General features: G+C 36.2%; 2 protein-coding genes across 6 annotated transcripts in view; one reads left to right on the top strand and one right to left on the bottom strand.

Annotated features, from left to right (window-relative positions):
• Window positions 1–639: 639 nt before the first annotated feature.
• Window positions 640–9,602, bottom strand: MAIP1 (matrix AAA peptidase interacting protein 1). 3 transcript variants are annotated; one of them, XM_027124851.1, is made up of 5 exons: window positions 9,042–9,602; window positions 6,113–6,184; window positions 4,727–4,853; window positions 3,346–3,493; window positions 640–770 (listed from the first exon to the last, which is right to left on the bottom strand). In XM_027124851.1, the coding sequence occupies exons 1-5, from the start codon at window positions 9,489–9,491 to the stop codon at window positions 737–739; spliced, it is 831 nt and encodes a 276-aa protein (XP_026980652.1). In that variant the 5' UTR covers window positions 9,492–9,602; the 3' UTR covers window positions 640–736. The 3 variants fall into 3 exon arrangements, with proteins under 3 accessions (XP_026980652.1, XP_026980630.1, XP_026980642.1); XM_027124829.1 differs by lacking the exon at window positions 640–770 and adding an exon at window positions 1,246–1,551 and having other exon boundaries at window positions 9,042–9,596; XM_027124841.1 differs by lacking the exon at window positions 640–770 and adding an exon at window positions 1,558–1,993.
• Window positions 9,559–25,553, top strand: part of TYW5 (tRNA-yW synthesizing protein 5) — an 18,332-nt gene continuing 2,337 nt past the window's right edge. Inside the window, exons 1-7 of one of the 3 annotated variants that reach the window (XM_027124808.1) lie at window positions 9,559–9,609; window positions 14,448–14,602; window positions 18,855–18,924; window positions 21,334–21,378; window positions 22,008–22,145; window positions 23,888–23,975; window positions 24,370–24,486. In XM_027124808.1, coding sequence (XP_026980609.1) covers window positions 14,571–14,602; window positions 18,855–18,924; window positions 21,334–21,378; window positions 22,008–22,145; window positions 23,888–23,975; window positions 24,370–24,486 — 490 coding nt within the window. In that variant the 5' untranslated portion in view covers window positions 9,559–9,609; window positions 14,448–14,570. Of the gene's footprint in view, window positions 9,610–9,637; window positions 9,883–14,447; window positions 14,603–18,854; window positions 18,925–21,333; window positions 21,379–22,007; window positions 22,146–23,887; window positions 23,976–24,369; window positions 24,487–25,553 lie in introns of those variants that run through there. The other 2 variants (XM_027124801.1, XM_027124818.1) reach the window with 2 other exon arrangements.

Here is a 25,553-nt window from a genome sequence, read left to right on the forward strand (position 1 = left end):
TTAGATTTTGTTAAGTCTATGATCCATTTTGCAATCTAAATTTTGCACTAAAATTGTGTATGGTGTGAGGCGAGAGATGAGGTTATTTCCTATTTGAATATATAGTTACCCATTTGTTAAAAAGACTTCTTTTTTCTCACTGAATAACTATGGCACCTTTGTCAAAAATCAGTTGTCCAATATGCATGGGTCCTTTTACTCTATTCTGTCCACTAGCCCCTAACATTTCTTATAAAACAGGTCTTCTGTCAACAAATTCTCTCATCTTTTCCTTGTCTGAAAAAGTCTTTTCTCACCTTTTCTGAAGGATATTTTTGCTGAATATAGAATTCTAGGTCAACAGGTTTATTTCCTACGGTACTTTAAAGATGTCATGCCAAGGCCTCTAACCTGCATAGTTTGAGAAAAGAAATATAGTCATTCTCTGTATGGAATGTGTCTTTTTTTTTTCCTCTAGCTGCTTTTCTAATTTTCTCTAGTTTTCAACAATTTGATTATGATGTACCTTAGTGAGGTTTTCTTTTTTTTTTTTTTGCAGTACTTGGGCCTCTCACTGTCGTGGCCTCTCCCGTTGCGGAGCACAGGCTCTGGATGCGCTGGCTCAGCGGCCATGGCTCACGGGCCCAGCCACTCCGCAGCATGTGGGATCTTCCCGGACTGGGGCACGAACCCGTATCCCCTGCATCGGTAGGCGGACTCTCAACCACTGCGCCACCAGGGAAGCCTGTGAGGTTCTTTATGGGCTTCCCTGCTTGTTGAATTTCTTGGATCTGTGGGTTTATAGTTTTCATCAATTAGGAAAACTTTCAGACATTATTTCTTATATTGTTTTTGTCTCCCCTATCCCAACTTCTAGGAGTCCAAATACAAGTATGTTAGAAGACTTCATATTACTTCATAAGGGAGTAAGTTACTGTTCTATTTCTTTTTTCTCTTTGTGCTTTAGTAAGCCTCACTGATTTTTAGTACTGTAGTGACCCATCTGCTATAATACCATCTGTTCTTTCTCATCCAGCTAGTGACCAAAGAGGTAATCAAATAGCAGCAGTGATTTTGAAAAAGAAATCTTACACATACTTGAATTATTGGTATAAGTGTATTAACCACAAATAAAATATTTAAAGACTATTAATTTTAAAATGTGTAATTTTTTCAATATCTTCTTTACTGTCTATAAAATGAGTTTGTGTATATATACATATACATGTAACATTAGAAATGATACTGAATATGATGCCAATGATGGGCTGCTGTAATTTTTTTACTTTGACTTCCTTCTACAGAAAGTGATGACAATCTGTGGAAAATGCTTTATTGTATCATGCCAATTTACTACAAGGAGTATTTCAAAATAATACAAAAGTAATCCACAGACTTGATTAAGTGAAGATCAACTGATCTGAAAAATTTTTCTTCCTTAGTTCTTCTCAGTAATTGCTAAAAGTCCAATAAGCTGATTTTTCCAAGATTGATTATTCTAATAACTTTGGGTGTTCAATCCGTGAAATGGTCCAGTCAGGCTTTACTCCTTGTGTAAACTCCCTCTGAAATCTAGGGAAAAAATTATAAATAATGTGAATCTTATATCAGTCCAAATACTTCCTGGATAACTACATAATTTGCAAGTATATATTAGAGGCAGTTGTTAGCAAAAAGCTAACAGTTAATGGTAAATAAAAATCAAAAGTTTAATCTACTAATTTGATCACAAAATATATCCCCACAAAATCAGAAGTGCATTCTCAACTAAAATGAGTATTTTTAATGGACTGATCTACATACTCTCCAACATCTGCCAGTCCTTGAGAGGAACTTCAGTGTTATTCTATTGTTAAGTACTAGCCATAATATACGCCTAATACGAGGAGAAATAAATTGGAATATGGTGATAAAAACAGCACTTTCATGGAAGCTGGTTTATGTGGTTAGACTTACTCATAGCTTGCATTAAGACCAATCTTGAAAATAGCAGTGTTTATGAGCTGCCCGTGATCTTAGTAGGGAATATCAGAAGAACCAAAGGTTAGTGTTGATTATAGTGTTCTAAATGACATCTTAAAAAAGAGACAATTCAGCAGATTTAAATTAAGTATTTAAATATACAGAATATTTTGGGTAATTACAAATAAAGCAAAATTCAAAACAGAAAAAGAAAAGAAAAAAAGTACATCTCCTTCAAGAAAAGTGAAGAAAAAGAAGATATAATTCCCTTTACCTTAGCAAACCTGCATATTTTCTTTCCTAGGTTGTTTTTGGGATTTGTTCATTATTTTAAAGCAAATTTGTATAACTCTGGTGACATAACAGTATTCTCTTTTAAATAGATATTAAAATATGACATAACAGTATTCTCTTTTAAATAGATATTAAACTATGTCTCCACTGACTCGCTTGACTTTTTCACTGTTCCAAATTTTATTAGTACAATAATACACTAGAGTGTCTCTTTTAAATAGTTTGTTAACCTCCTGTTAGACAGTACCTCCTTAAGGGCAGGAACCCTTCAATTCTGTATCTGAACCCCTACCAGAGTACTTGGTAAATAGGAGATGGTCAATAAATGTCTAGTGAGTGGATGGTCCATGTGCCAATTATGGCAGATCTTATTTTCCCAAGATGGTCATAACTACATCTTGCATCCCACATGCTCTTCTGCAACGTGAACTTGCTGCTGCCCCATTAAGGGGTGGAGTCTCTCCATGCCCTTTCACCGTGCAGATCCTGTGACTGCTTGGACCAGCAAACCATGGTGGAAATGATGTTGTTCCAATACTGGGCATAGCCCTTTACTGGTCTAGCATCTTCTGGCTTCTGCCTCTTGGAAGCCAACCACCATGTAAACATGTGACTAGCTTAACACTACCACAAGCCCAAGCCGCAAAGAGAGGCCTTGGAGAATGAGACGTCATGTGGAGAAGCCAAGGAGCACCATGGTGCTGCCCACATGAGTGAAGAAGCCATTGTGGAAATGAACCCCTAGCTCCGGCCACCCCACTTGATGCCAGAGGGAGCAGAGAAAACTCCACAGCGGAGCCTTTCCAAAATTCCTGAGCAGTAGAATAGCAGGCAAAATGAATGGCTGTTTGATGCCACCGAGTTTTGGAGTGGTTTGTAACGTAGCAATAGACAGCTGAAATACAGTTTAATTAAATTCAGCAATATTACCTCTTCCTAATTTCTGAACACTCCTGTTTCATGGCCAGTGTGTCTTTCTGACTTTCTCTCTTCATAAATAACTTGTCAAATTTCAATCTTTTTCTCCCTAAATCTCCCTTTAGTTTTCATACTTTCATACTACCTTCTACTTTCTAGAGAAAGGAAACAACGAAATGTGATTAGACTTACTCATAGCTCGCACTAAGAAGTTGTTTAGTTTCCACGTTCTGATCCCCCAACTTAACCTGGAACACACTGGCTCCACTTATAGTTTCACTGGGGATGTTGGCACTGGTTAGATACCAAAAGCACATCAGGATGTTAACAAACTTCCTTCCTTAGAGAAAAAACATACACACATACAAATACAAATCACAATAATCTATCATTCTTATATCCTTAATGAAACCAGCAACTGGCAGTAATTATACAGCTGTTACAGACCAAATTTGGGGCTCATTCTAGTCTAACTTAAGATACCTGTATTGACACGTTTTTATTTTTAGAAAATTCTCCTGGGGTTTATGACACCTTCCTCTCTGGATCACAGTAGTAAGAGCTACTATTTACTGAGGAGGTACTTTTTACCAAGTGCACTACATGGATTATTTTCAATTTGTGGCATTTTCTAAAATTATGATAACAGATATCTATTGTCAAACCACAAATGAGGGGGGGGGAACACTTTTTTGCTGCTATGTCATTAACTTAACCCCAACTGCCAGAAAGAAGCCTTCTATTCTACCCCTAATTCACTTTACTATGCCCAGTGATTATGACAACGTCCTGTGCAAAAATCAGGTAGTAACCATGGTGCTAAGATGCAATTTGAAATATTAGGAAGAAGAAAATATTTATCATTAAAAGTACCTTTACAAATGTTTCAAATTAATATGTGTGTGAAAATTTTTTCACTATTAACAGTCCTCAGTCAGAACTGCCTTAGCAAGTGTGTAAGCAAAGAGTAGATTTCCTGTGTGCCTAGCACATAATACACTGCAAATATTTGTAGAAGGAGTAAGTCAGTAAGTTTTCAGGGAAAATAGGACAAGGAGATGAACAAGATAAAGGCTAAAGTTCCTTTCAACTATTTTCATCGTCTCCAAATAAATCCAATTTGGGAGTTCTGAGTTAATGTTACTTTCAAAACAGTCTTTAGCTAATATTATTTACTTTTTCTTTTACTCTTTACTCCTACTTAACATACAGCTAGACACCTAAAATATTCAATTGTTTTCCTTTCAGTTAGGAAATCTGAAACACAAATATTTTCATGTTAAGGTATGGGAGCAGCTTGTCTTAGACAATTTTCTTTTACTTAAGTTACAATGCTCTCTTCTGTGAATTAAATAACATTAGGGGAAAGTTCTAGATAGAAAGGCATAAGAAACTATTACCATGTCCCAAGTCTTCCAGAACTAGGGCTTTAAAGAATGAATATATTATTTTCTCTGCAGTTCTATAAATATCCACTTGTACCAACAAAATGTCACTATTCCATGATTATTCACTAACTTAGCTTATCTGGACAATCGTGGGTCATTTAAAGTTGACTATGCTCCAGCATTACCTTTCTCATCGTAGTAAATGGAGATGTCTCCTGTTGATGTATATACAATTTCATCTATGTCAGCAGCAAGGGCATTTTTATGGTTGTCAGGTAGTGAAGTAACCTTTTCTTTCAATACACGTAGTGTCTAAGTATGGAAAAAGCAAACCATAGTTCACTTGTTGAATTTTCAAAAGCTTTTCAAAAAGTGGAGTGAATTCTTCATGGAATGAATTTTGTAAAAATATTTTAAAATTTACTGCCATATTTATTCATTTTCAAAAGCAAGGCTGAGGGGCTTCCCTGGTGGCGCAGTGCCTAAGAATCTGCCTGCCAGTGCAGGGGACACGGGTTCGAGCCCTGGTCCGGGAAGATCTCACATACTACGGAGCAACTAAGCCCATGCGCCACAACTATTGAGCCTGCGCTCTAGAGCCAGAGAGCCACAATTACTGAGCCTGCGTGCCACAACTACCGAAGCCCGTGCACCTAGAGCCCACGCTCCACAACAAGAGAAGCCACCGTAATGAGAAGCCCGCACACCACAACGAAGAGAAGCCTCTGCTCGCCGCAACTAGAGAGAGCCCGTGCGCAGCAACAAAGACCCAATGCAGCCAAAAATAAATAAATTAAATTAATTAATTAAAAAGAAAAAGCAAGGCTGAAAGGGATCTGATTATTCAATTAGATAATTCGTAATAGAACTGTTCTTATACAGAATTCTATATAAGAACTGAAAGACATCATATTAACTTACTTATGCCTTAAGTAGCAAGTCATTCTATACTTTTATATGACCCCAAGTACCCCAAAGGCAAGATACAGGGACTCTACTTTGGCTGATGGCATGCATACTATTTTATTTTATTTTTTATTTTTTTATTTAAGGGTGATTTATTTTACTTAAGGGTGGCAGTGGGAATAGTCATAGATTTCTAATACAAACCAAATACAGAAGTCAAACAACCATAAGAATAATGAAAATCTAAATATTAAAAGCTAGTCTTTTAGGAGAAAAATAAGGAGACTTTTTTTTTTTGTCAATGGTAATGGATATGTAAGGATATTGACAACATTGGAATAGCAGAGGAATTGAAAATGCTATACATTGATCAATGGGAAACTAGCTAAATTAATTATATTGCATATACACAATAAAATACCATGAAGAAAGCAAACACATATATAGTCTTTGGTTGAACCATATACCATTCTAAGTGCTCTACATTACATATACTATCTCACGCAATTTCCCAACAATACTACTACTATCCCACTTTACATATAAGACAAGAAGTTAAGTAAGCATGCATACTACTTTAAAACATAAATAAGGACAACGTATATCATTCTACTGCAAGAGAATAATACATTTATTTTTAAAGGAAAAATAAAAGTATACTTTACCTCTTTGGCCACAAGTTCTTCCAATAGATCAAACTTACTCTGTGACAGCAACTTGGACACATGAGCAAAAGCCTTAAAAAAACAGTGGGGGGAAGGTGGTGATTATTATTTCAAAATATCATGTGAAATACCATACAATGTACAATGCTCATACTTGAATGTCTAAGTGTAACAAAGACTATTTTATGATAAAGGCAATAGACAATGTCAAACACTAGATATCGGTGTTAGGCATAACTCCTCCAAAGTTGGTTGACTTTTCTTTTCTCATATAGCCTTCCCACATGGGCTGAATTGTGTTCCCCCAAATTCATATGTTGAAGCCCTAACTCCCAGTACCTCAGAAGGTAACTGTATTTGGAGACAGGACCTTTAAAGAGGTGATGAAGTCAAATGAGGGTGGGCCCTAATCCAATCTGACTGGTGTCCTTACAAGAGGAAATCTGGATACACACAGAGATACTAGGGCACACATGTACATAGGGGGAAAAAAAAAAACATGTGAGGACACAGCAAGAAGGCAATCATCTACAAGGAAAGGAAAGAGGCCTCAGAAGAAACCAACCAACAAGGTGCCAACACCCTGTACTTGGACTTCTAACCTCCAGAATGTGAGAAAATAAAGTTCTGTGGTTTAAGCAACCCAGATTGAGGTATTTTGTTGTGGCAGCCCTAGCAATAATGGAGTTGAATTTTGAGGAAAAGCACACTTCCAAATGGATTCAAGGATCCCTTGCAAACACTTTAGAGGATCTCAGGGTTCAGAAACACTGTATGTTTTAGTAAGCCTTTGCGTGCAGAAGATGGGTGAAATTTGGTAAGAAGAAACAAAGACCATAACCATCATGTTGAAACCCAAACATGAGACTCTAGTTTGTGTGGCCAAAGAAGATCACACCTGAGCAAATTATCCTATAAGGTAATAATGAACCATTAGGAGGCTGCCCTGATAAGGCTTTGGTGATATAAGATTGCCTAACCTAAACAGGCTTCTAGGAAATAGCCCTCTTTTTCATAGAAAAGGCCAAAATATGCTAGCAAGATACAGGAAAACAGACAGTACATGGTTAGTGGTTTGAAAGCAGTAATAGGGAAGGTATCATGTCATATGTGCATATCAATGGAAAGTAGGGTTTGTGGAGCTAATAAAGCTGTTTAAGGACCATCTATTCCTCTGGCTCACATGATGAATAAAAGCTTGCCTAGATTGGTATAAAATAAGCTACAGGATATATCGTATAACGCAGGGAATATAGTCAACATTTTATAATAACTATAAATGGAGTGTAACCTTTAAAAATTGTGAATCACTACATTGTATACCTGTATTACATATATATATAATATATATAATATTGTACATCAACATACTTCAAAAAAAATTTTTTTTAATAATTTTTTTTAAAAAAAAGCTTGCCTAGATTGTACTTAACCATCTCAACTTCTAGTGACTCTGGAGGACCAAGACTGCTTATAGAGTGGGTTACAGGACAATGCACCTCAGCACTTGCTAGCTATGCATCCTTGAGCCAATCGTTTCACCTTTTTAGAACTTGATTTTTATCATCTGAAAGAATTAGACTAGGATAATGAGCACGAAGGTCCCTTTCTGTTTTATGTTCTATGATTAAAAACAAAAAATCTTAAAGAACATGATCTAATTGATAACTTGATATTCACATCCCAAGATAACATCTTATTGATAGGAGGTTAGTCTAAGGAGAAAGGGTAAATTGAGCCATGAGAGTAGATAATCTACCCAGTGTTTTTGCATCAGATTATTTCCAAGCCCTAGAGTTACATCTATGCAAAGGAAGGTATAGTTGCCTTATGAGATCTAGTAGGAGGAAGGTTTTTCAGCTATGTCCTTTGAAGTCGTACTTGTTGAAAAACTGGTTTGCTTGATCCGAAAGGTATGTTAAAGTAACCGCTGGTTTAATGGAATCACTAAATATTTGCCATGGATGACCCAACATTCTTTTTGGAAATCAGAATGGTTAAATGCACAAAAATTGACTTAGATGAGGCAAGACTGTATACAAACTGGCTGATGAAGGGGTGCAGATACTACTTAATAGCAAGGATAAGGGCTAAAATAGCTCACAGCTGGAGAACCTTTAGGATCAAAGAGTGACTAAAAAGTGTCCCATGCTCCTCTGTGTTCAGAGAAAATAGGGACTTAGGCTTGAATCCTGCCCATAGTGGGGAGATGACTTCCATTCCTTATTGACGCATAAATAAGCATGAGGTAGACAAGCTCAAGTCATCAGCAGAGTGGTGGAGAACAGTAGCATCATGCCCATTTACCTCTGCATGGACAAAAGATTTTGAGAACTGACACGAGCAGAGGTTTATCCCTTACAATGCTGTTAATCAAGCTTGCTCTTTACTTTTTAATTTTTTTATAAAAACATAAATCAGTCAGGAGTTGACTCGGGGAAGCAAAAGCAGGAGTTAATATTGACATTGATTATAAAGTTGAAAACATTTAATTTATAACTGACAGGTCACATAAATAAATATCAATGGCTGTGTTTATAGAAATAATCTGAAAAAAAGCTAGGATTAAATATATCAATACCAGCATACGATCAATTTTGTCTTTTTCAGAAAAAATAAAGCCATGTAGCTTTTATGTGGCAGAAACAGGCTTTGAATCCATTTCTGACTCAAAACCTGTAGAGAGTAGAAAAAGTAATTAAGGGACTTCACCTTGGTGTCTCCATCGAAACCCTATTTCTCGGCGACCTTGCAACAGAAGCAGAAGCTTAATTTAAATCAAGAAGTGGCCAGAGGGCTCTGTGTCTGGGTCACTACCCACATGTTATCATTTGAGACCCAGTGGAAACCTCACCGCTAAACACTTCTGCGTGTCTAACAGTTGAATGCATGAGAGGTGGAGAGATTATTTGTAGAGAAATAAACAAACCTGCTTCGCTCCCTCTGAGAATTCTGCAATGCTGAACTCTTGGTCGAAATAGGCCCAGATAAGGAAGGAGTAAATTCGAGTCCGAATCCAGTTGATGGGGTTGGAGAACCCCAGGATGATCATCTTGGTTTTCTGGCGCTGCTGGGGCTGCTCCTCGGTGCTGTAGATTCGCCGAGGGCAGGAAGGGAAAGCGGGAAGGGTTGTGGGGAGTCCCAGAGGGCTGAGCAGGGGACGCTGAGGAGCTCGAGCAGGCAGCGCCAAGGCCGCGGAGGCCCAAGAGACTCGAGGAAACGGGGCCGCTCCCGAGCCGAGGCGGCGGCGGCAGAAGCAGCAAAGTCCAGCCAACGGCGGCCACACGTCGGCCGAACCGGGAGTCCAGAGTCGGGCAGCCGAGCCCGGCAGAGGCCGAGAAAGCAGCAAGCGGGGTAAGAGACGGACGGCCAGCGCCATTTTTGTGACCTTTCACCCCTTGCCTGTGCAGTACGGAAACAAAGTCGGCGGGAAACCACCTCGGCGGGACTCGGAGAAAGAGGCTGGACAGTCAAGCTGGCCACTTACTGCACCTCTGGTGAGTTCGCCACTTCCCTGCTCTCCATCACATGCCCGTCGGCCCCCAGCCCCGCGCTCGGAACCCGCCGCTCTCGCGACTCAGCCGGCCTCGTGGACCTTTTCTCTCCCGGACCTGTTTCCGGGCGGTCCGCGCGGTTGGAACGTGTTAGGGCCGAGGTTCCCAGGACTTGGAAGAGGACGGGCGTGAGCAACCATGGCCGAGCAGTGCTTCCCGGTACCCCGGCTCGAGGGCGTTTCGCAGGAGCAGTTCATGGAGCACCTGTATCCGCAGGTGAGGCCCTCTTGCGGGGCAGAACCGCGGGAAGCCGGTGGATACCCGTCCCTAGCGCTCCAGCGGCTCCGAATTGGTTTCTTGCGATCCAGGGTGTGGGAGGAGGTGGCTGTCGGCCTAAGGTGGGAGGTTGGCCCGGCGGCCAAGGGAGAGGGCACATAGGGGATGTTGACTGGCTCATCTGTTAAGTTTTCCGTTCCACGTTTCTGGGGAGCAGGTTGACGGCAGAGCGCTGGCTACGAGAAATATTTTGCCCAAGAAGCCCTACTAGCTGCTTAGCGGCCTTGCGGGAGTCTGATTACAAAGTCTTCAAACGTCACCATGGCAACCCAGGGAGTTCCCCCCCCCCCCCACCACCACCACCACCACCAGTTTTCCATCGGGTTTTCTAAAATCTAGAGGAGGTTTCGCCCCCAACCCCAGCCAGTGGCTTGAACGGCGCCTGTCAGTCTACGCGAGTTACTGGATCTGAAGAAGTTTTTCACTGCACTGAGCCAAAAGGGGAAGCAATGGGAATCCCCCGACAAACTTCCAGTGGTCTTGGATTCTAACTAACGTGGGTTCTAGTTCAGACGTTCGATTCTCTTATACGTATAATTCGAACCTTAGTTCTCAGAGAAAAATACTAATGGGGAAAAAAAGTGTTTTTACTTGCCGTGCTTTGCAAGGGAATCCAGGCTTCAGAAAAACTAAGATAAAGAGGCCAGCAGATATTTACAGAAAAAAAAAAAAAAACCCCACAGGTTTACAGTTAGCCTGCTCATGATAAAGAAACCCGCCCCCCCTCCAGCAATTTCAGTTGATATTCACACCTATAAGGGTGGTCATTGAGCTACAGTCCTTACAAAAGTCAGGGATGAACTTTTTTTCTTTTAGGAGTTAGCAACCTATAGGGAGGATTCAAGCCTTAATTTATTTGGGAGACTAGTGCTAGATAGGTTGCTGTCCTCCCTACCTCACTGCAGGACACGTTAGTATAAGATGCCTTCAGGACAGTATTATGAAGACCAAATGATGTATGTATGTGGAAATGCTTTGGAAGATGAATAGCAAAAAGAGTTTTGTAATTTAGGCTTCCCAGACAAGACATACAATATGTCACAAAGCATCACTAAGCTTCATAAAGTGGAAAATTACAAACAACACTCTGGTCACAATGTAATAAAACTAGAAATTAATAACTAAATTGCAAAACAAGACATTTTTACCTGAAAACACTGAAGAAAAGCTGTGAGGGGTTATAGTCCTATCAGATTTTTTTAACATGTTTTAATATTTAATAGTGTGGTACGGGTGCATGAATAGACAGACTAGAGGAATAAAATAGAAAGTCTGGATGAAGATAGACGTGTGTACACACACACAAGTATTTATCCAGGCTCTGGAGATATATATATATATGGAAATTTAGCATGTGATGAACGCGACATTTTAAAAATCACTGGGGCAAAGATGAACTTTTAAATAAATGGTGCTTGGACAAGTGGATGGTCACAGTCATTTAGAAAATGATAAAATTAGATTTATATCTGACACCGTACAGAAGAGTTATCTCCAAATGGATCAGAGATCTAAATAAAAAAAAGAAACTACGTTAAGTACTAGAGGAAAACATGGGTAAATTTCTCTGCAATCTAGGTCTATGGAAGGGCTTTCTAACTATGACTCAGGTGTGATAAATGATTAAAATTGTACATAAAATACAAACTGGGAGAAAAATATTTGCAACATATTTCATTAAAGGGCAGTAAAAGCCCATGTACGTAAAGAACTTTTAAAAATTAATGGGGGGAGGGCAAAAATCTGATTAAAAAATCAACAGTTGACAAAAAGATAAAAACGGCATCTAAACACATGAAAAGATGTTCAGTTTTATTCATAAGAGAAATTAAACTGAGATACCATTTATCTATAATATTGGCAAAAATCAAAAGGCTTTAATAATAATATTCTTTGTGGGTCTGTGAAGAAGCTGGTACTCTCACGTTTTATGCCAAGTAGTACAACCCTCATGGAGGGGAATTTGGCATATCTAACAAAACTATTGGTGTGTTTACTTTATGATATAGCAGTTCCTCTTTCGGAATTTACTCTGGGGATATATTTCCAACAGTATGAAAATTTCTAGTGTTTATTATGCTTGCGAATTATTACAAATAACCTAAAAACGTATGCATAGGAGACTGATTAAATTGTCCATTTACACTAAGGTGTACTAAGCTGTAAAAAAGAATGAGGGAAATAATCTGAACTGATAGTAGTGATTTCCAGGATATATTTTTAAATTTTTAAAAAAACGCAAATTACAAAAACAATACATAATAAGACACTTTTTGTATAAAAACGAAGGGGAAATAAGAAAGTATATATATTTTTGGTCACTATGCAAAAAAGAAATACAGGGACGATAAACCAGACATTAATGAGACTGGTTATGTATAGGGGATGAGTGATTATGAGGTGGGTGATTATAGATGCGGTGACCTTTTTTGTACAATTTTGACTTTGGAGATCACGTTACTGTTTTATATTCTACAGTAATAATAATAGTAAAATTAACAAGGATAAGGAATGGTTCAAAAAAACCAACCAAACTCTAATATAGAATATAAAAGTAAGAAGTGAACCTAAGTAAGGGAGAGGAGGAGAAGTAACCTAAATCACTTTTGAACACAATTCTTTGATTATATATCAGTCTAAAAACAAAAAGAACCATAAACAATACTGAATTCTAGTTTGTAGACTTTTTTTTTACAGTGGTATAACTTAGCAATTGCAAAAGCACTTATTGTGAATTCTGGGATTGTACAATTGATTAAACATTGAGGATGATAGGAACCAGGTTTCCCACTAAGAGAAGGGAGTTTACAAATATATAAACAATGAATATTAGAATAAATCTTGTGGTATAAGATCAGAATTAGGTATCCATATTGGGAGTATCATGGTTCATCATACATCCATTAATTGTGTGTGTGTGTGTATAGTACATATTGAGAGAGAAAGAGAAATAGATAGATATAACTATATGCATATGCAGAATATGTGTGTGTATATATATATATTTGAGGAGGAGTGAGTATATACACACCTTCATGTGTTTCCTAGCTCTGTCCACTGAGAAGGCCTAGAAGTAATGACACACCAATAGTCATAAACACATTCAGCACCCAGATCATGGTTTCTAAACAGCATTCCCCACTAGAAGAAACCAGAGCTGCTTGAAGAAATGACTAGAGGGCTGGGACAGAGATGTAAAAGGATACTGGATTGTGTTATTTTTCCATAAAGTAAGAAGTGCTCAGGTAAAACGTCACAAGAGGCAGGTCGAAGGGACTCCTGCTGGCCAAATCTGGGATAACTTGAGCATCAAAATTATGTCAGTAGACTATGACTCAGTGAATAAAATAAGTGAATGGAGAAGTTAGAGCTGATTTTTACATTAGAATACCAACTAGTACATGTAGAAGGTGATGGAGTTTTTTTTTTTTTTATCACGATTTTTACACTCATCGTAGCAATACTTGATTGAGGCAGGAATTACCAGTTGATCAAAATTAACATCATAAATAATAGAGAAAATATCATGTGCTACCTGATGTGTTGCACTGAGAAAGACACAACATTGCTTTTGTGGTACATTCTTTCCAAAAATGTGTAACCTGAATCTAATCATGAAGAAACATCGGATAAACCCAAGTTGAAGGGCATTCTACAAAATAACTAGCCTACTCTTCAAAAATGTCAATGTCATAGAAGAGAGTCTGAGGAACTGTTCCAGAGTAAAAGAGATATAGTAATTAAATACAATGTGGCATCTCAGATATAGGGAAAAAATATAGAGGATATTATAAGGACAGTTAGCAAAATTTGGATACAGTCTGGATTAAAGTATTATATCAGTGTTAAATATAATTTTGATAATTATTCTGTTGTTATATAAAAGAATGTCTTTGTTCTCAGAAAATATACTCAAGTTTTAGAGATAAAGGAGCATGATGTCAGCAACTTACACTGAACTAGTTTAGAAAAAATTAAATTATCTTTAATATGTTTCTCTCTGTACACATATAACAAGAGTGAGAGCAGATGGTAAAGTAAGTGGAGCAAAATGTTAAATTAACAACTAGTGACTCAGAGTAAATGGTATACGGGAGTTCTTTGTAATGTTCTTACAACTTTTCGTTAAGTTTAGAATGGTGTCAAAATAAAAAGTTGCAAACAGTATTTGAGTATAAAGCACAAATTTTAATCAGTTGTATGTTTTGTCATAAATAACACTCTAGAGAATGCTTTAAATAATACTCAGATTTCTCTTGTTTCTAAGCTTATGGTGGCACTTCTGTTTTGTTTGGTTTTGATTTCCTAATGTTAAAATTTTGTTCTAACTATATTACATGGGTCCTCTTCCTGTTTTAGTTACAGCATGAATTGTCAGAAGGTTTGATTTTTAGCATCTTGGGATAAAGAATCATTTCTTATTTGTTTTTATCCCTTTATTACCAAATACAGCTCCTGATACATTGTTGGTTTTCCCTAATTTTTGGTTGATTTTTTCCACACAGAGAAAACCTCTAGTGTTGGAAGGAATTGATTTGGGGACATGTACAAGCAAATGGACAGTGGATTACCTAAGCCAAATTGGAGGGAGGAAAGAGGTGAAGATTCATGTTGCTGCAGTTGCCCAGATGGACTTCATTAGTAAGAACTTTGTGTATAGGTATTTTCTTCTGAGGTTTACTCTGGGGATACACATAACTTTTTTTAAACCTTTAAAATATTTTTGCATTATTATACAAAGATTATATGGCATTTTCTCTTTTGGCTAGTTTGATATAATTGTGGAATAGCTTACTAATTTTTAAAGAATGGCTTTTAAAAGACAAGAATTCTGAGCTTACATAATTATACAAAGACATTTCCAAAGACCATTTTAAAAATATAGTGTGTACGCAATACCTTCTGGAGTCATGGAAAGAGCAGAATTTCTGTAACTAAAGTTAGATTCATCTAAAGCTCAGTGTACTGTATTCATTCAATGCTTCATTAATTACTTGATCCTCCCACATTAGTAATTGTTATCTAGAGTAATAAATTCTAAAGTTTTCCTTTATAACCTATTTTGATTTTTAAGTGCCTTATTTTGGGAAGATTTTTTAATTCCAGATTGTTTTTAGATAAGTATAAGCTCATGTTTTCTTTTTCTGCCCTCTCCAGAAATATAAGACAAGTGGTTACTATGTTTGGTATAATCTTTTATCAACTTAGATAAATCAGGCTTAATTTTCTTTTTTGTCCAAATAATCTTAAATACTTTAAATGTCCCTCATGGTTGTCGTTTTATGCTTTGGAATGTCTTAAAAGTAAAAGATAGGTAAATGCTGTGGAATATCTAAACTTGAAAGCTTTAAATGTTACAGCCTTATAGATTTAATATGCTATTTATTCCCATGAGTTTATTCCCTTGAGTTTCACTAAAAATGTTAAATTTTTTAAAAACAAACAACTTTCAAATTCTGAGCACATGCAGTTCCCAGCAAATTCAGTCTATTGAAAAACCATGTTGTTCACAAAAGACTGATTTTTAAAGAAAGGTGGCTTTCACTGTTCCTTCCAGAGTTTAAAGATGAGTTAAACAGAGCTTCTAATGTCCAGGGCCGTTCTTTTCTCAGTAGAGTTTCCCAAGTTCATATAGCAGCTTGCCAAAGCATTTCTCGGTTTTTGATCCTTTGAATATTTGCCATTACAGTTTTGGTTTTTAATAGGCCATGGATTGAATTTAATTACCATAAATTTTTCCAAGTGTAAGAACTTTTCATTTTTTATTAAATCAAGAAAGTGGAAGAAAGTGCTGGAATGATGAGCATTTTTCAGCCTGCAGTTAATGATGTTTATTTTCCAGGGAGCCCAATGCTGTAACAAATGGGTATTGAAACTTCATCTTGAGTTGCCTTGATGTTATGTCATGTCCTATAAACTTTTCAAAACATGTTTTTGAAGCACATATATTATGTAATAGTTCCTATTCCAGCTTCCTCTAAGCCTTTCACTACAGCTACTAAGGAGTTGCAAGATTAGTTTCTTAGAGTAAGAAGGAGAATAGATTTAGTCATTTTTGGCAGTTATCAGGGAGTAGGAAAGAAGGGAGGCATCTAGACCAAAGACAGAGACTAGAAAGTAAGAAAACCTATGCACATATATAATTATTATCAGTTCAGATTAAGGTTGCATTTCTGCTTTTTAAACATTTGAAGATAAATATGTTTCCAAGTCTTAGCTTTTACTTCTCTCCTCTTGGTAGCTCTAACTGTTCTTCCAGAGTCAGTATACTATAAAAAAGAAGAGCCTTGTGTAGTGAAAGGATACAGTTGTTATTCTTCTGGCCATAGATTTTTTTTTAAGTCTGAATCTTATATAAGCTTTGCTTCACTGCTTCTGCCTATCACATCATCTGACTCCTATCATCATCCTGCTCTCATTGTTTGTTATACTTTCATCATTCCTGATCTTGATTTTGTGAAGCAGCCTTTCCAAAATGGGGAGCAGAACAGTGAAGATTTTTTTTCTTCTTTTTCTAAATGTTGGTAACTACTGCATGCTGCTGTATTATCATTGTTGTTAACCCCACCACCTGTCCTTTATTGAACACTTACTATATGTCAGGTACTGTGCATCCTAGATTATATTGCTCATTTAGACTTCTGTGAGGTAGATTTTTTAAATAATAATTATACAGATGAGGAAATGGAAGTTTAAAAATGTTAAATAACTTAAGATTGTATAGCTCTAAATGTTGGAACTAAGACTTATACCCAAATTTGCCTGACTCCACCAAGTCCTAATAATCCTAAGTCCTCCTTGATACTACCTCCCTTACTGGTCTGTATGTCAGTCCAGACAAGTGGAACTTCTATAGCAGATGCCCTTCTTACTGAAACATGCATAGGATAGATAAGACCTTAAGGCCAAGGAACTTAACAATTCATATACCTCATTTCCTCTTCTCTCAACTTAGTTTCTGTAGAAGCTCTGACAGGTACTACGACCTAAAGGAGAAGGTTGCTGGGGGCACCCGAGTTCTGCTTCTCTGGACTGAGCTACTCTATCTGGCCTCTTCTTGTAAAGGTCTTGGGTTCTCTCCAGTAAAAAAGCCTTAGCAACTGCACCAATTTCAGAGGTAGTTTTGGCCCAGAGAGGCTTCCACATTGTTCCCAAACTCTTCAAAGATGCTTTGGTAGGAATGAAGAGTATATAGTGAGGTCAGAGATGGAAAACATTGAACAAATAAATTTGTTGATATTATTAGCCAAAACTGTAGTAGTAGATTGGTCTGAGTAGATGACAGACTCCTTTCTTCTCTCTTGAGTGCTCACTCTACATAATTATCAGCAGTGTGTCCTCAAATTCTGATTGACACCTGCTAGTCCATAATCTGGCATCAGACTCACTTACCTTTGCAAAGGAATACAAGGCAGGAAACAGTATTGCAGCAGATAGAATCAGTGGGAGTCCTTATACCAATCCAGAAACCATTTTTTGGCTCACCAAGTGACAGCTTACTTGTAAGGGAACAAGACTGACTATAGAGGTGGATTGCAGAAACACCCTAGCTTAGCTAAGCCACTTAGTGCGCAGAAACCAGCAGCATGAAATGGCTCATGACCTTGGCTTCTCAGTTCCTCCAAGGAACATGCTCAGTTACTGAGTTATGCTGCACAGGGAGAAGCCAAGTCCTCTGCTTCCTAACAGGTGGCTATAGTCCACTTACCATCCTTCTAGTCTAGACACAATAAATAAGGGGTCTTTTTATTTATTTATTTATTTTTGGCTGCACTGCACAGCATGCCAGATCTTAGTTCCCCGATCAGGGATTGAACCTGTGTCCCCTGCAGGGGAAGCGTGGAGTCCTAACCACTGGGCCGCCGGGGGATTCCCAAAGGGTCATTTTTTACAATAAACAATGTTACCTGTTCTGACAGCTGACATTCCACATTTATCTTAACCTAGTATGTTTCTAGGAAAACATTGCAAGGTCATCTTCTTACAAGGAAATCTTACCTCCCCAGTACAGATATCAAGTGGAAAGATATTTGGTAATAAGAGTGAAAGATTACAGGTATCATCTGCAGATAGGGGGCAGTACATTTGATTCTAGAAGGTTGAATGGATAGGATGTGATGCAGAGAAAAGACAGCCCTTCAGGCTCAAGAGCATGAGGTAAAGGAAACAAACTTTGCTTCTGCAGTGTTCAGCCCTGTTCACCAGGATGGAAGGAGACAGGCATTTGGGCAGAAATATTTAAGAAGAATAAAATTTGGTCACTTCACTGGAATTCCTGAGCTATTCCTCAGAAGCCTGAAATGATAGAGGGTGGTACAGGAGGATGAGAGCAGTTTTATGTGCTACTGCCAGAAGGCAGGCAGGTTGGTGAGAAGCAGAGGGGCTTTGTCTTCATTGGACTGTTTGCTTGTTGTCACTTCCGAAGTAGCATTGGTGTTGATAGCTTGCCCCATTCATCACAAGACTTGTTTTGCGAGGACACTTGAAAATTAGTAGCAATAAACGCTTGAAAGTTGGTTTATTTCCAAAGATACCGTATATACCATAGAACCAGAAACAGTTTTCTTAACAGCAACTTAGAATAGGAGTATATTGATATGAGAAGGATCCATCTGTACTGTAGATCTATTTGAAATCAAAATTTCAGCCAACCTAGGTCAAATAAGCTCAATGCTAAATGAATTTTGAAAATTTAGAATTCCACATAATAGGTTATAATAAAAATTATGGATATTGTAAAACAGAAGATATATCAAACTCCAACAAGCAGTGTGTGTGTATATATATATACGCATATATATATATGCATATATATATATATATATATATATATATATATATATGTAGTGACTAGAGTATTACTAGATGATTTATTGTTACTAAGTCCAAGGATTCTTTTGTGTTTATTTCAGAACTTTACCTTTTGGCAAGTTGGTTCAGAGGGCAGCTGAAGAAAAGCATAAGGAATTCTTTATTTCAGAGGTAACTGCTTTTAACACATTTTCTTAGGAAAGCATTAATATGTAAATACTAAATTATTTTCTTATAAAAGAATATTAGATGTATAAGAACTATAGCCTTCCATATATATATCCTAGCTGTGTTATTTATTAGGTCTCAAACCTTGTCCAAATTATCTTTCTATGCCTCAGTGTTCTCATCTATGAAATAGGAATAATAACGGTATCTATTTCATAAGGTTTTTGTGACAGTTAACTAAATAAAATCTATAGAATACTTAGCACAGTGCCTGACACATAGGAACCACTCACTAAATGTTAGCTATTAATATTACTTCCTCTGAAAATGCTTTGGTCTGATGTGCCAAGTTCAAATGCTAATGGAGAACTTTATTTTCATATCTTACTATTAGACTATTTCTATATTTTATTATTGTTATTATCAATGTGACTTCTATTGTGTGTATTTACTATAATATTTGTTCAGGATTAAATGCAGAAGAATTCTACTTATTTACATTAAATCCAGCTTTAAATAATTTAAATGTCTTGAGATAAGGCATTGAGGCTTTTATAAATACATTTTTTTAAAAAAATTTACTCTGTTATCTCAAAAGCACATTTGAAAAATAAACTGCTTTTTAAGCTTTGAAGAAAGCTATTGTCTGCATCTGAGCCAGCTGGGCTGCTGGTCAGTTTGGTGGTAAAAATGTTTTGTTTTCACAGTTCTGTCATCGGGTGATGTTTACACTAGATCCACCAGTATCCCTACAAACTCCAGAAATCTGTATTCTGTAGCATGACTAGAATATCTACTAAAACTGAATCCATTAGCTGTACCTGAAAAATGTTTTTTAACTTTACAGCCATGCTTTAACATACATGTTCAGTTGCCCTTTGGTATCAGTCCTTTCCTGTCCAAGGGTAATGAGTGGCACAGATGTAAATAGCCATGAAATGTCAAGTGAAGTAAAAGAAACAGACAAGATAAAGGGCAAGACAAGATAAATTAAAGTCTAAAAATTAGGGTGAGTGTGTAAGTAAGATGAATATGGACTATTAGTTCAGTTCTCTAGGAAGCATACGCTGAGATGGAATTAGGACTACAGAAGGTTTTTTGGGAAGTAATACCTGTGAAAGGAAAGGAGAGGATTGGGTAGAGGGTGCCATCAGACGGTGATGCAGAGCTGACAGTCTCTCTGCCAGATCAGTGTGGAACTCCTGAGCGAAGACGACCTCTTAGAGGAGTCCTGTCTTGGGTAGCAATGTCTAGGCCTTTTACCATCTTGCTTAGTCATTGGCTGGGGCTACCCCACGAAGAGCATGACCTTTAGTTCAAAGGATGAGGTGGACCTGCAGGAGTTAACAGCTGGCAGCTGTAACTTAATCACACTCCTTGCAATAAGTTATGAACCCTTTCTTGAAGGGCAGTCTGCGGTGCTTCTCTGTACCTGCCACATGAATTTACCTTTTAAATCCTGAAACATTAGAACTGGAAGAGACTCTTAGAATTTTAAAGAACATACTTTGAAATCTATTTAGCCAGTAATAAATTTATGGAACTTATCTGATATGGTACTAGTTAAAATTTTAAAAACAGTGAATCTAGGAGTTTAGTAAAATTTATGAACAGAGATGTATAATATATTGTTAGGGTAAATAAAATACATTTTGAAGTTTGTGTTATAATGGTCAATGTAAGTATAAAAGAGGCAGAATTCTTGAGTTGGGTTGCCCCTGTGTTTGACCTGATATATCTCAGTTCTCTAATTATTACAGGAAATGCAGGCAATACAGTGCGTCATAATTCAAATAGTTCCCTATTAGAGCTACTCAGTGAAGTTATAATTGACAATTTTTTAAAGCATCAACTTAAACTTATTACTATGAAATTACATATTTCTAATTCGTACATGAGCTGACTCTTAAGGATTTGGCTTGAGAATTATGTGATTAGGGATAAACTTAGCTTTATAAAATGCAATGTTTCAGATTTTTAAAAGTATAAAGTATTTTATTTATCTTCTATTCTACATTTATATTATATTAGTTTGTCGTTGGCCCTTAGCAATGCTCTGAGATCATATGTGCTATACAAATGGGAGTTCTTTTAAGTCTTAAGGCACTGTTAAGATTGTAAATAATTTGGAGTATAAAGTCTAAATTAAGCATTGTGGCTTTAGATGTGGTATGTATGTGTCGCCTTTAGGATTTATTTTACTTAATGTTTTGTGGATCCTGTCGTTATTACTAGCGGCATATAGAGACATTTCTTCATACAGCCACCAGAGAGCATTAGTACAAAGGGTAAGAAAATGGAACTTTTTCAAAAATGACTTGAGGGTTAGCTTTTCAGATTCATTTCCTTCCATCTTTACTTTCTAATATTTTAAAGTAAATACTGATGTTGTTTTTCTTTGGAATGTTTAAGGATGAGAAGTACTACCTACGATCACTTGGAGAAGACCCTAGAAAGGTAAGAATTCTGAATGTAACAAGTTGTCTAATCTCTCCACAATTAAGAAATCTGTTCTACTGTATATTTTACAGATGGCCATTCAGCTAATAAAATATAATCTAAAATAATTATAAAAATCCTGGATAATTCATATATATGTATTCAGAATCAAATTGATATGGACACAGTGTTAAGGAGTGGTCCCTAAAATGATAAGTCAGATTCTATCTTTTCTCTTTATGGCACTATTATTTCTTTACCTTCTTTTATTCTTCTCCCTTAGTAGTACCCACAGGTTTTATGTAATTGATAACTTATATTCAAGTTGATGACTCCTAAACTTCAATATTAGAGTAGATGGCAATTGTATGATTCTTGCTTAAAGTAGGAAGAACTTTTCTATTAGTGAAGCATATTAAGCTTAACAATAGTGATATTGTTGAATGTCTTGGTACATAGTCTGTCATTCCTTCAGTTGAAAGATCATGCATTGGCTATGGTCACATCCTAGTATTTAAAGCAGTGAGCAGAGTTTTGCCCCATTCCTCCTTATTATCATGGGCTCTGATGGCAGCCTTAGATAAAATAAGCATTATGCCAATATTGTGTTTATTATTAAAATTCTCATTATGTTTCTCTCAATGCAGGATGTTGCAGATATCAGAAAGCAGTTTCCTTTATTGGAAGGAGATATTAAGTTTCCAAAATTCTTCAAAGAAGAGCAGTTCTTTTCCAGTGTTTTTCGAATTAGCTCACCAGGGTTACAACTTTGGACCCACTATGATGTATGCTACATAAATGAGAAATCTAAAACTACAGTAGCTCTTTAGAATTTATGGACTTAACATTCACAGTTTCAACTTTCTGGAGGTTACCCCAAAGATCTTTGACATGTAATTTGCTGAAACATGAAGTTTGAAAACAGGTGCTCTGCAAGGCAGTGGTATGGGAGTGAATTATTTTAGTTAATGCCAAAGCCTAGTTAGTTTCTTATATTTGCATTTCTCTGTGGTCTTATTCTTGGTTCCTCATAATATATATACTACGTTTTTTGGAATGTTTTTTTTAACATGTGAAAAGTGGACACCAGATGAGGGGGAAAGCTGCGAAAGTGGGAAAAATGTTAAGGTTGTAGTATGAGGATGTTGAAGTGATACATGACTAGATGGAACCATTGTTGAGGAGAAAGGCAGAAGTTTGTGGAGAGCCATTTCCAATTATAAGAATTTGGGGACACCTGAAGGTCTTAGGCTGTATATCCCTTGAGAATGTCAAGTGTCTGCTGTATTTATTGAGCAGCAAGATGTGTAGAGTATTGATCTTGATCATTTATTCTATGGTGTTACAATTTTATTTGCTTAAACATATGCATATAAGTATCTAAAAATATTAAAAATCTAGTATTGTGTTTGGTTTGGTGTTGGGTGGAGAAATTTAGAAAGCTTAAAGCAATACCTAATAGGTTTCTAAAGATAAAAGAATATTTTGAAAAGTTCTGAGTTAAATTTAATAAAGTTTTAGAAGTGTGTTTTACAGTTTAGCTGAGGCCCTCGGGAGGATTTTAACATAGTCACTCTATAATTAAATGAGATAGATATAAAGTCTTAGCATATTTTTTAAGGTTTTATTTACATGAAAAGGTGAGAAAATGATGTAACTCAAACTTTTTAACTGTATTCAATGACTATTTTATGTAGTATCCATTTTATCTTAAATATTATAAAGTTTTTCTTAACTATAAAAATAAGTCAAAGGAATGCTAGTTATATAGTTAAAGTTTACATAAGTCAAGGGTTAGTGGTAAAAGGAGAAATGCTTAGGTAGAAGTGATATGTACTCAATAATCATGAATATATCTTGCTTAGTATATATTTTAATTCCTTAGCTGAGAATTATGTAGCTCTGCCTTTTAACATTTTTCAAAATTTGTACTAATGTAGTGTACCCTTACAAACACAGGAAAAGTCAGGATTGCTCCATTATTAATAGGTTCATCAAGAAAATTTGCCAGGTTATAGTCCTATAGAAATAATTTGGAAATCAAGATACATACCTATAACCAAATTATGGTTGGCCATATAGTAAAAGAGTTTAGCAGTAGTTGCAGCAGTACTGTTTATTTTCCCAACACCTGGTTTTCCTAAGTGCTTTCAACCTGTTGTCTAATTTTGGCCTTATAGCATTCCTTGACAGATAAGTAAAATAGTTACTTACCAAGGGGAGCCTCAAATAGGTGTAACTATACTTGCTGTCAGAATGGTGGGGCAAAGGCAAATAGTTTTCTGACTTCAGATTTCCTAATAGCTTGCCAATCCTTCCCATTTTAAGACAGTGTTGGAGAAATAACGACACAGTTGTGTAACACAACTGTTTTCCTTGTTAGATTAGAATACTACTATAAGTTTTAGGTAATGTGAGTCAAGCTTTATTAAAGGATAGGATTTACGGTTAACTATTTGGAATACCATTGGTTCTGTGTATTTGAATTTTAGATACTGCTTATTCATAAGTTCTTATTTGTCTTCAGGTAATGGATAACTTATTAATACAAGTGACAGGAAAAAAGCGTGTTGTACTATTCAGTCCTCGAGATGCCCAATATTTATATTTATCAGGTACTGTTTTTTTTTTTAAGTTTAAATTTCTGAAGTTTTATTTATTCAGTTAGTTTTTTTTTTTAATCTCTTCATTCTCATAGAAAAACTTTATAGGGCTTCTTCCTAATTATGATGTATTGTATTCTCCATTGTGTATGTAATGATAGGCAATATGAAGAATGAGATTTTCAGATTATCTTAATTATATTACATGGAAGTCAATGGTTATAAATAAAGGATGTGTTATTGAAAATTGTCTTAGGTTTCAGGAGAATAGTAATCATTCTCACATTGTGAGTACACAGAAGTAGTTGTACAGGAAAAAAAAATTTTTTCAAATTTATATTTGTGGTTACTTTTTAGAAAAATGCTAACTGCTCAATCTATATTATCCTTTTTTGGAACTTTTCAGGTACTAAATCAGAAGTACTGAATGTAGATAACCCAGACTTAGCTAAATATCCACTGTTTTCCAAGGCTAGACGGTATGAATGTTCCCTTAAAGCTGGAGATGTATTATTCATTCCTGGTAAGATTTCTAGACTTCAGTAATTTGATGTTTATAATATTTGTACTCTGTCTTCCATCCATTATATGATTATTTTAGTAAAAAAATTTGTTAGATGTATCCTGTCATATACAAGATGATTTTTATACACAGATGTGTGTGTGTTTAAAGTATGCTTAGACAAATTCTTACAATATTAACAATCTTGTTTTCAAAGGCAACCTATAAATATAATATTATATATATATAATATTATTATACTCTAATTTCTTTATTCTTTTATTAAAGGATCTCAAACAAGATACTTTATATCTAGGAGAAGATTATACCTCATTGTACTTTTAAAATCATTTTGTTTCTAAAATATTAACATGTTTTAGAACTGTCACTTAAGTATTTACCAAGAAATAGTAAATATATTTCAAAGCCAAGAGAGATTAGAGATTTTATTAAATATAAAAATGTTAGTCTTAATACCTGTGATATCTTTTGTGTGCATCATTTTTCTACAGTCTGAATTAGTGTCACTTAATGTTTTTGAACAGTAAATAGGCATTAGTTACTGTTAGTAACCAGTGATATAATTAACATCTGTAATTATTATGCAAAACTGAATACCTGAAGATTATAAAGATTATAAAATCATAATTAAGATTAAAGGGATGCATTAACAAATTCTATTTATATAGTTTTATTTTCCATATCTAAGTTAATAAGTTTAATATGTTTAATAACTTTTCAGTGATAATAAAATTAAGTTAAAAAGTATTAATAATAATATGATATTCTCATTTGGGACTAGATTATAAATTCTTTGAGGAAAAGAAACCATGTTTTGTTAATCTTTGTATTGTCCTGATAAAATGTCCTTCACATAATTGTGTATAAAAATTTGATACCTTGGGGCTTCCCTGGTGGCGCAGTGGTTGAGAGTCCGCCTGCCAATGCAGGGGACACGGGTTTGTGCCCTGGTCCGGGAGTGGCTGGGCCCGTGAGCCATGGCCGCTGAGCCTGCTCGTCTGGAGCCTGTGCTCCGCGACAGGAGAGGCCACAACAGTGAGAGGCCCGTGTACCGCAAAAAAAAAAAA

This window comes from Aethalodelphis obliquidens, unplaced genomic scaffold (genome assembly GCF_003676395.1).
Source record: "Aethalodelphis obliquidens isolate GAN/ISIS:26980383/991018 unplaced genomic scaffold, ASM367639v1 scaffold2, whole genome shotgun sequence".
Lineage (NCBI taxonomy): Eukaryota > Metazoa > Chordata > Mammalia > Artiodactyla > Delphinidae > Aethalodelphis > Aethalodelphis obliquidens.